At 39.5% G+C, this 10,898-nt stretch overlaps 1 protein-coding gene across 2 annotated transcripts in view; it reads left to right on the forward strand.

Annotated features, from left to right (window-relative positions):
- The window catches only part of sptb (spectrin, beta, erythrocytic), a 43,072-nt gene extending 33,269 nt beyond the window's left edge, over positions 1 to 9,803 (forward strand). The window contains exons 12-21 of one of the 2 annotated variants that reach the window (XM_042501086.1): positions 898 to 1,200; positions 1,290 to 1,440; positions 2,637 to 3,507; positions 3,633 to 3,770; positions 4,249 to 5,008; positions 5,203 to 5,405; positions 7,252 to 7,342; positions 7,781 to 7,927; positions 8,626 to 8,956; positions 9,474 to 9,803. In XM_042501086.1, coding sequence (XP_042357020.1) covers positions 898 to 1,200; positions 1,290 to 1,440; positions 2,637 to 3,507; positions 3,633 to 3,770; positions 4,249 to 5,008; positions 5,203 to 5,405; positions 7,252 to 7,342; positions 7,781 to 7,927; positions 8,626 to 8,895 — 2,934 coding nt within the window. In that variant the 3' untranslated portion in view covers positions 8,896 to 8,956; positions 9,474 to 9,803. Of the gene's footprint in view, positions 1 to 897; positions 1,201 to 1,289; positions 1,441 to 2,636; positions 3,508 to 3,632; positions 3,771 to 4,248; positions 5,009 to 5,202; positions 5,406 to 7,251; positions 7,343 to 7,780; positions 8,116 to 8,625; positions 8,957 to 9,473 lie in introns of those variants that run through there. The other variant, XM_042501087.1, reaches the window with a different exon arrangement.
- The last annotated feature ends 1,095 nt before the right edge of the window (positions 9,804 to 10,898 follow it).

Genomic DNA, 10,898 nt, shown 5'->3' on the forward strand with positions numbered 1-10,898 from the left:
ACATGAAAAATCAGCAGTTTTTACCATTGCTTCCTCCTGACATGCGTTTTTAAACTGATGGTTTTTTGATCTTGTTTTAGCCTGTAGTTTTAAGTGAATTTTATTTAATTTTATATATTTTTATTATCTGTTTTTTACTCTGTGACAAATATTAAAATTTTCAGATCATCACTTTGTGTTGCATTTTATGCATTAATTGTGCTATATAAATAAAATTGTTTATTAATAATTATAATAATAATAATGATAAACATAACCTTTTTTGTTTACAAGAAAACTCCATGTGGAAACTTTAGCCCTTTGGAACCTGAGCAAAATGGCTTGATTTCTTTCAAAAGCATTAGAAACTTTAAAGGGAAATTACATAAAAGTTTGCTAGAAATTACAAAAGAACAGTAGAGGAAATTACCTAAAGATTGAAGTTAAAAATTAACAAAAGAAAATAACAACGAAATTACTTTAAAAAAGAGTCCATAAAAATATCAGTAATTCTGCAACATAATTTGAAAGATATGATTATGATAATTATAATAATATAGTTTACTGGACATTTTTCCTGAGCGTTTGACAAATTACTCAATGTACTAATTTCTTGCAGTCTGCAAAACATATCTTGCCAAGTTGCTCACTACCTTTTTTCCTCATGTTTTTGAGAGCTCATCGTTTAAAAGTTTAAATACTGTGAAAGGCACTTGAATGCAGCACAAAAAAATTATGTCAATTTGAAAGTGTTAAAAAAGCAACATCTTACAATATAAGTAAACTACAAGTAAGAATGCAATCAAAATTTCACTCGAGTAAAAGAAGAACAGGAGTAATATTAGTAAAATGTACCGACTGTCTAAAGGCTTGTCTTGACGTTGTGACCTGAGCTCCTCTCTGCTCTGCTCTCCTCAGGATAACTTTGGTTACGACCTGCCAGCTGTTGAGGCAGCAAAGAAGAAGCACGATGCCATTGAGACGGACATTGCCGCGTATGAGGAGCGTGTCCAAGTCCTGGTGGACATCTCAAAGGAGCTGGAGTCTGAGAGATACCATGATGCCAAACGCATTGACGTGCGCAAAGACAACATCCTGCGTCTGTGGGACTACCTGCAGGAGCTGCTGAAGGCTCGCAGGGCGCGTCTGGAGAAGAACCTGACCCTGCAGAGGATCTTCCAGGAGATGCTGTACATCATTAACTGGATGGACGAAATGAAGGTAAAACACAGGAGGCAATATTTATCAACTCATAGCATGTATTCTCCAGACTCGAAACTGATCAGATTGTTCTCTCCTCCTCTCTTCAGGCTCGACTCTTGTCTCCTGACTTTGGAAAACACTTGCTGGAGGTGGAAGACTTGTTACAGAAACACGCTCTGTTAGAGAACGACATCGCTCTGCAGGCAGAGAGGGTGCAGAACGCCAGTGCTGCTGCTCTCAAGTTCGCCAATGGAGACAGTAAGTGCAGCGCCTCGTCATGCCCCTTGCTTCTGCTTTTGTTAGGGGTGATTACACTGAATGGATTGCAGGCCATGGTCCCTGACCAGGGCTGGATATTGAACCACAATACCTTTTGGGCACAGACCAAAACGTGTCTGCAGCATTGAGTTAAATTGTGCAAAGACACTGAAAGTTATCATTATATGTCTGGTCCTGTTTACATATTGTTTGATCTGATATAGCCTACAAATTTATTTTGTCAAAGTTCATTAATTGCCAGGTGTTAAAAATGACATTAAACACTGCAGTGGTAATGAAGTTTAGCTTGTTCAGCACTGTCACCTTAGACCTATAAGGTTATATCTGACATTTTTGTCAAAATGTATTCATATATTTTTATTTTGTGACAACATTATATGAGGTGTTTTCTTCAGTTGTATGCATTTTTGGACTTTTTCTTTAGTAAACAAAGTCATTTGTATCATTTTCATTATTTGGCACAAAAATACTTTAACGCTCAATATGTGAAAACTGCTCAGAGCGCAGATAGAACCTATATATAATATATATAATTCTAAGGTGACTTCCCAAACAGATGCATTTTTCCTGAAAGTTACAATATAAAAGACTACTCATCTGTGCATGGGACTGTCTGTACTAATGTACTTTTAAATTGTAGGATTTTAGCAAAATTTCATGCATTTGGGAAGCACTGAGCATACAACTGAACAAATGAGACGTGGATTATATTGCTCAAGTTGTTTGTTAACATTTTTTTTGATAAAGTTTTGCTGTTGTTAAATGCGGTGCCTGTTTGCTGCAATTTATAAGAAATGCCTTTTCTGGATTTTGTGTGGGGGGTTGTGTGGAGGGTTTTGTGTGGAGGGTTGTGAGAAAAACAAAATTTTGTTCACAGCTTCAAGGTAAAATGCAGTGAGCAACTGATATACAAATGGTCATTTTGAGGGTGAGATATTCCTTTAGATTTTCTCCCATTGCAGCAAAATCAGGTGGTTTTGTCAGGGATATGAGTGTCTATATGTGTTTGTTCTATGATAATATTTCTCAACTTGATCAGTGTGTGAACTGCACCTCCGCACAGTTTACAGTTGAGATTGACACCATCATCCCTGAACCCTGACAAGAATTAAGCAAGCAGAGAAAGAGAAATAAGTAAATATACATAATGATTCCTTTATTTTTTTCCCCCACAGCCTACAAGCCATGTGACCCTCAGGTGATCCGTGAAAGGGTGCAACACCTGGACTTGTGCTACCAGGAGCTTTGTGCCCTGGCAGCCCAGCGGAGAGCTCGCTTGGAGCAGTCCCGCCTCTTCTGGAACTTCCTTTGGGAGGTGGCGGAGCTGGACAGCTGGATAAGAGAGAAGGAGCACATCTTCTCCTCCCTGGATTATGGCAAGGACCTGACGAGTGTGCTGGTGCTGCAGAGCAAACACAGCGCCTTCGAGGACGAGCTCGGAGCCCGACGCGCCAATTTAGAGCAGGTCATGGCTGAGGGAGATAAGATGATCAAGGCCAAACACTTTGGCTCCCCGAAAGTCCAAGAATGCATGGATGACATCGGGAGGCAGTGGCAGCAGCTGGAGGAGCTGGCCGCGTTTCGTAAACAGAACCTCCAGGACACACAGAGGTTCTTTCAGTTTCAGGGAGACGCTGACGACCTCAAAGCCTGGCTGCTGGACGCCAAGAGGCAGATGAGCAGCGACGACGTGGGTCACGACGAGTACACCACCCAACGGCTGCTGAAAAAGCACAAAGACCTGAGGAATGAAGCGATCAAGAACGGAGCCACTATAGATGCCCTCTCTAAACAGGCCAACGTGCTGCCAGAGGAGCTACAAAACACTCCTGATATCCAGAGACGTCTGAAGGACATCAAGGACCTGTACATGGAGCTCATGTCTCTGGCCGACCTGAGACAGAAAAAGCTGGATGACACCATGTCCCTCTACACCATCTTCAGTGAAACGGACGCCTGTGAGCTTTGGATGGGTCAGAAGGAGACGTGGTTGGTGGGTTTGGAGGTGCCTGAGAAGCTGGAGGATCTGGAAGTCGTACAAAATAGGTACATAAAACAAATGATCTCTTTCGGCTCTCCTGAATTATTTTGTGTTTGTCTACATTTAATTTTGTAATTCATAATAATCTGGAAATTATAGTTCTTCAAACTGATGTTTTTCTTGTTTTCAGGTTGAGCATTCTTGCTCAAGACATGGCAAATGTTCAGTCGAGGGTCGATGACGTCAACAAAGCTGTGAAACAGCTTGAGGACAGCAGACACCCTCGCACCAAAGAGATCAAAGAATGTCAGACACGACTGAATAAGAGGTGCTTTCAGTGTATTCTATATTTATCATCCATGTCATGAGTTTCACTGTTTATTTGTGCATCAGCATTCCTCAAAAAATACACATTTAATGACAAAAATTAATGATGAACGTTTTTCCTTGCACAGAGAACAATCAAATTGTTTTGGAAACTGTTTATTTTACAGGTCTATAATTTCCTCATAATTTTGAAATTTCCTGGAAAGAGGTCTGTAATTTAACAATAGTTAGGGTTGAAACTGAAACAGTGTTTAACTGGTGTACACTTTCCAGTTATTTTTAGTTAATTGCCAGCAAGCTCTTGTAGTCACAGCAGGTCAGCTGGACATGCAGAAATGTGAAATTTGCCTACATATTTGAGGGTAAAAGTTAGCTAAATACATTTACTTGAGTTTTCATTTGATAAAGCAGCTTTTCATTTAACTGATTTATTACTTTTTCTGAAATGAGTATGAAATTGCATTGTTTCACTCTTTCAGGTGGGAGGCCTTTAAGGCGATGGTGGAGGACAAGAAGAGGAAGGTGGATTCAGCCGTCAGTCTGAACAACTACGGGCTAGAGTGTGACGAGACAGAGACCTGGATCAAAGACAAGACACGGGTGATCGAGTCCACACAGGACTTGGGCAACGATCTGGCAGCCGTCATGACCATCCAGAGGAAACTGTTTGGCATGGAGAGAGATTTGGCTGCCATCGACACCAAACTCACCTTCCTGAGGAAAGAGGCCGACCAGCTGGCTAAGGACCACCCGGAGAACGCAGGTGACATCTTGGCCCGCAGAGGGGAGCTGGACGCCGCCTGGGACATCCTAAGAAAGACCCTGAAAGACAGAGAGGACTCTTTGGGTGAGGTCAGCAAGTTACAGACCTTCCTCCAGGACATGGACGACTTCCAGTCCTGGCTTTTCAAGACCCAGAAGGCCGTGGCGTCAGAGGAAATGCCCGCCACGCTGCCGGAGGCCGAGGAGGAGCTCAGCCTGCATGACGCTGTGAGAGAAGACATTAACAACCATGAGGAGGACTATCACCGTGTGAGGGACACTGGCGCTCAGGTCACCCAGGGTCAGGAGGATGATCCTCAGTACCAGCAGCTTGACCAGAGGCTGAAGGGTCTGGACCGCGGCTGGGTCGAACTGCAGAAGATGTGGGACAGCCGCAAGAACTTCCTGGATCAGGGTCTGGGCTTCCAGCAGTTCATGAGGGACGGTAAAGCTGTGGAGGCCATCCTCAACAACCAGGTACGGTCCTGCAGGTGCATTATTTGCCAGAAAAAGTCATTAGCTCTCTAGGGTTCTGGCTTTAATGATGGTTTTAGTGACGCTACAGGTATTTAAAAGATGTGGTCTGGAGGAATGCAGCCTGGTCAGTTACCACGTCGCTGATTGTGAGTCTCAAAAGTGTTTGTCTTTTTCTTTCTTCGCTCTGTTTACAGGAGTACACCCTGGCGCACATAGACAAGCCCGACACCTTGGCGGGAGCAGAGAAAGCTTTGAAGAAGCATGAGGACTTTGTGAGCACCATGGAAGCCAACGAGGACAAGATTGATGGCGTTCTGCAGGGCGGACAGCGGCTGGTGGACAGCAACAACCTGTACTCTGGGAAAGTGCAGGAGAAAATGGACTCAGTCCGAGACAGGTCAGTCCTGGTTTTTAGTCAATATGATTTCAGAAGCAGTTTTTTTTTTAATTTCCAAGAAGGTTTTCATATACAAGGAATTTTCTTTGGTGTATTGGTACATAATATAAACATACCAGGAGAAAATGAAATTAAGGAATAATAGCAAGTCTCAGGATGAATGAACCTGTAGAAAAAAATGTATATATAAAAAAACATACTATGAAATAGGTACAATACATCTAAATAATAATGAAAAAACGATGCAGTTCTTATCAGGAGGTTTGTGAAGGAATATGCAATAATAGAATAGAATAAGTCAAAAGAGCTTTTGAATAGTAAAAAAATGGTAATTATATTGTAAGTTTTAGTCCCTCTGAAGAATCAACATATTTTAACAACATTTGGTACAAAAAAAAAAACCCACACTTAAATCAATTCTCCTAACATAGAAGAAAAAAACAATGTCTTTGCTTAGAGTAAGCAATAAGACACATTTAACTAGCTACTTACTCCTACTTACAGCAGAGTGTAAGAGCAGCATTTAAGAGCATCTCTTAATTTATCACATGGATAATCACATTTAAGCTCTGGCAGCAACATCTGCCCATTGTTCATTATTAAGAAAAATCCCACTCAGGGATGTGTTATTCTGCAAAAACAAATTATAAATTAATCTATACGTGTGAAATACTTAGTTACAATGCCGAAGATCACCGTTTTGTTTTCTTTGGCAGCAGCTACGGTCATTAGCTATAGGTGTGTTTTTAGATCTCAATTGCCAGAAATCCAAACAGTGTGTCCTGTTATGTCAGTAAGTTAACTGTTTGCCTTCTTCTGAACCTCTTTGGTTTTGCATTTGTTTTAAGTTTCATCGTCTGTACTCATCACTCAAATCTGCAAATTTGTTGTGTTAGCTCTGCCTACCCTTACCACTCACTGTTTGCCACTTGTGATTTTTCTCAAGATTATTCCATAGGTTCAATCACTATTGTGTTATTGACGTTTATTTAAATGAAAATCTTAAAGGTTATGACTTTAATATCTCCAGTAGCAATTAAAATTTGAAATTAAATGCAATCTTATATATTTATGAGATTTAAAGAGAGATTTTGAGATTAATATTGGAAAAGAGGCTGAAATAGAAATAGAAAAAAAAACTAGAGCAGTCGAGGAATTCGTCAGAGAAAATACTTGAAATACCACACTGACAAGTTTAAATTTATGGAAAGTGATTGCATACAAAATCAATGATGGCTTTATTCTTATGTTTGCATCTTTACAAATAGAAAAAATAACAAGACTTCCACAGTCCACAGTCAAGCCAGCTGCTCTGTGGTGCTTATTTCTGGTCTGTAGTCATCTAATATTTACTCTTAACCAACTTTAAAGACTTTCATCATCACACAGTCCAAAATTTCACCTTTACCAACATAATAAATACTGAAAAAAATGGATTATTTCTCTAATGTAGAAAAATAATCTTTACAGTTTCACCAACTCAGCAGTGAAACAACTTTCTTATCACTGCATCATTCTTGTCAACACGCGGCTGTAGAGAGGCCAAGGGACCTTGTCCCATTAACTCCCACAATTCAGCGAGTAGACGGGCGCCCGCAATAATGGGTATTGATCTTTAAGTGAGCGCCATTTTTCACAGTGTAGCAGAAAAACAGATGGCTGTTTTGGGTTACTGTGTCAGGTATTTTTCTGTGTGGAGGAGAAGCTCACAATGATTCACCCTCTCTCAGTAGTTGTGTCCTGTTATGTCACAGAGAGAAAAGTGTTGAATTTAAAAGGTGGAGGAAGATAAACTCATGTCTTTAGTTTGTATTTTAATGTATTTTTTCTTGTGTTTGGCCTTCAGGCACAACAAGAATAAGAGAAGAGCCCAGGAGGTGTCAGAAAAGCTCAGAGACAACCGGGACCTGCAGCACTTCCTGCAAAACACCCAGGATGTGAGTTCACCATCAGTTCATGTAATCACTGGGTAACATCAATTAGTACTTTAATTATTAGTGTAATTATTCCTTCGCTGAGACTTGACACCACTGTGTTTTTGCTATATTTATTTCTCGTTGATTGTAGGCGATCTGCAGAACACATTGTGTGATGTTTATATTAACGCAGTTGTACTTGATGAGACTAAATTTATATCTTTCCCTGTTTGGGATAGAGGTCCCATTTGGCTAATTGGTAAATGCTCTGTTTTCAAAAGATAAAGAAGTAAATCCTGCTCAAAGAAAGTCACCTCTGCACAAATTTAAAATGCTGACGTTTTCATGACTTTCCCAAGTTTTTTTTAACTGTACGTGCTTGAATCTAAGCTGTTGATTTGAATCTTTTTATTTTTTTTTGCTAATCCCTGATACTCTCTCTTCCGCTCTGTGCTTCAGCTGACTGTGTGGATCAACGAGAAGATGCTGACAGCTCAGGACACGTCGTACGATGAGGCGAGAAACCTCCACAGCAAGTGGCTGAAACATCAGGCCTTCATGGCCGAGCTGGCCTCCAACAAGGACTGGCTCAACAAAGTCGACCAGGTTAGTGACACTGTGAGAGGGAGGTAGAAGTAAAAATACTTTCTCCGACATATATTTGACATGTAATAAGAATTCCCTAAACAATAAGAGACACACGATAACTTAGAAAATGTATTTTAGAAGAACATGAATTGATAAAGCATTAAAGGTCCAGTGTGTCGGATTTAGGGGAATCAGCTCTGCAGCCTCATTGCTAGATGACAATAAATCCTACAAACTAGACCTTCGAGTACTGCTTGAGTTCAGGGTTTTCTTCTAATTGTTTGACAAAAGTTTATTTGCACAAGATTTAAACAGATGTCTTATAATTTTAGAGGTTTAAGCCTGGGGTTAAAAATCAGTTGTTTTTGCCTGTTTTATCAATAAAAGTAACTTTCTTCCTGAATATTTTTGTAAATGCATTTTAGATGGTACATTGTAGACACATGAGATTTTCACCAAAGATTGGAATTTGTGTGCAAATGCTGCTCCATAAGTGTGATCCCAGTCAGCCTGATGGGGTCCCTAAAATTCAAGGTCAAATTTTCAAATTTCCAAAAGTCATAACGCCTTTAAGTCTGATTTACGTGTTATTTAAAGATGTAGTTGGTAACGTTTGTCAAAATAACTTTTTGTCATTTTTTTGGAAACATAATATTTGAGAGGAGTACATGAGATAGGTGATCTGTGAAAAAAATAGCTCCTTCTTGGTGCTGTAGAAATCCTCTGCGCCCGGCAGAGCTCAACCAATCAGAGGGAGGCTCTTCTCAGCGTCAATCAATGCTCGTGCACACGCTGCGCAGCCTCCCTCCCTCGCGCACCTCACTACTGTCAGCTCGCGTCCTCGGAAGGAGAATAACGATACAATGGCCGAGAAACAACCACCAGCTATGAAAAAACGACTCATTCCTCAGCTGACAGCAGGATACACGGCGAAGACGAAAAGCGAGCTAAAAGGAAAAAATTCAACCGAGCAGGAGGCACAATGACTGTGAACACCGGAGCTGCTTTTCCGGGACGGCGACACCTTAAAAGGACTCCAAACCGACGGTGAGTTAGCCTCATTTCTGCTTTACAGCTAAAAAATATTTTTAATTAATGCACTGTATTACTGTAGGCTGTATGTTGGGTTACTGTGATGTTGCCGTGGAGTTAACGTTAGCTTTTTTCCAATGCTAAGGCTTGTTAGCATTTATTTATTGCAGAGTGGCTAAAAATATCTTCGTGAAGTTACCAAACAGTCTTGTCAGTTTGGATTTATTACTGATATTTATGTAAGCTCGGTTATACTGCGTAGTTAACTTTCTGTTTACCACAGTTTCTGTTATCAAACACCTATAGTGCTAAAAGCACATGCTAACGTGCTCTGCTAATGTTTTCATAGCAAAACGATTTATCAGTCTGGTGATCATTTATCTGTCAAAGTACAGGCTGCTGTTGGTGGACAACAAAGTTGTGTCTGTCACAGCTATAGTTGTACTGTCACGTAGTGAAATGGCAAAAATACATCTGGTGGTGAAAAAACTGTCAGATCACACATCTAAATATTTTTTTGCTCTTTCCACAGGGCCGACATTACCACTGAGACAAAGACTGGCCTTTGCTTCAGGAATCAAATCCTCCAGCACTATTTTTTAACATATCTTATGTTAACATATTATAGTTTTTTATATATATATATTTAACACACTTTGTAGCATGATTCACATATTTGTAAATAACCTTTTTTTGTATGATGCACATACTTTTGAATACATTTTTTATATTAGATGTATTATTAACTTTGCTTGTATATAGTATGAGAGCAACTGTAACATGTCACAATTTTGCCCTGGGGATCAATGAAGTATTTATGATTGTATTTAGACCATAAATTTGTTACATACCCTGTATTCTACTCACTTGCCTTGTATTTGATTCATCTACCAAATAAAACTGAAACATATATCTAAAGTGTCATTGTTTATGTTTACATAAACTTCTGGGTTATTACTTTTGAGACAATACATGTCTAGTTTTGACTGTGAATTTCAACTTAACAAATGTAGGTCTTTATATTGTTTAAATTTGGTCAAAAAGTACAGTGTTAATAGAATATGTTAATGTGTTGTTTTATTTATGCAAGTAGAAACAAGTGGCATTTTAAAACACATTTATTTATAGAATAGTAATGTCTAATACATTTTAAAACAATTTGGAGATATGAGAGCTGGCCAAAACAATTTACTTACAATACAGTACAGTACTTAAAGTATTTACATGTAACAGTGGTAACAGCAGTAGTATTGTTGGTGAGGATCTGGAAATCGGCAAAGAGTTGATCAGATACATTAGTATGACCACTTGTGAGGGTCCCACACTGCCATGCAACATGACAGGACTGTCCGCTGTCTTCCTGCATCTGGAGGGTCGGCAACAGACCCCTCTGCCAGGCGTGAGGCTCCCTCCTGCAAAGGCGAAGTTCCTCTGGTGTCATGCTCTCAAAATACCTTTATCAACACAGACAACATGTCAACAAGCTTGCAAAGCAGCAAATGTAAATAAGCTGCTAATTTACAAGCGTACCTTCTATCTGGATGTAGAAGCTAATGTGCTAACTAACATTAGCTAAACAGTTCAATGTAGAGCTAACACTGAAACATTACCGGCATCACACAGACTGCTTATTTATAAATACGCAGCTAATGTAATGAAGACCACATCTCTAGCTAAAATATAGTCAGCAACAGTTATATTAAAACATGCTATTTCTAGCTATTTCTGTCGATCAATATCGGACCAAGCTTGAGAAGTTATCAAATGTTGATGTCCATCTGAATATATTGACCAATGCACTACATAAAGGTCATGGCTCAGCACATTAATAGATTATACTCCACAACCGTTAGACCAATCATCTTGAAAGTTGAATGATATATTCACATAAATACCTTTAACATACTCTAAAAGTTTCATTCAAATCATGCACTCAAATGCAAAAAAAAAAAAAAAA

This window comes from Plectropomus leopardus, chromosome 14 (genome assembly GCF_008729295.1).
Source record: "Plectropomus leopardus isolate mb chromosome 14, YSFRI_Pleo_2.0, whole genome shotgun sequence".
NCBI classification, from domain to species: domain Eukaryota; kingdom Metazoa; phylum Chordata; class Actinopteri; order Perciformes; family Serranidae; genus Plectropomus; species Plectropomus leopardus.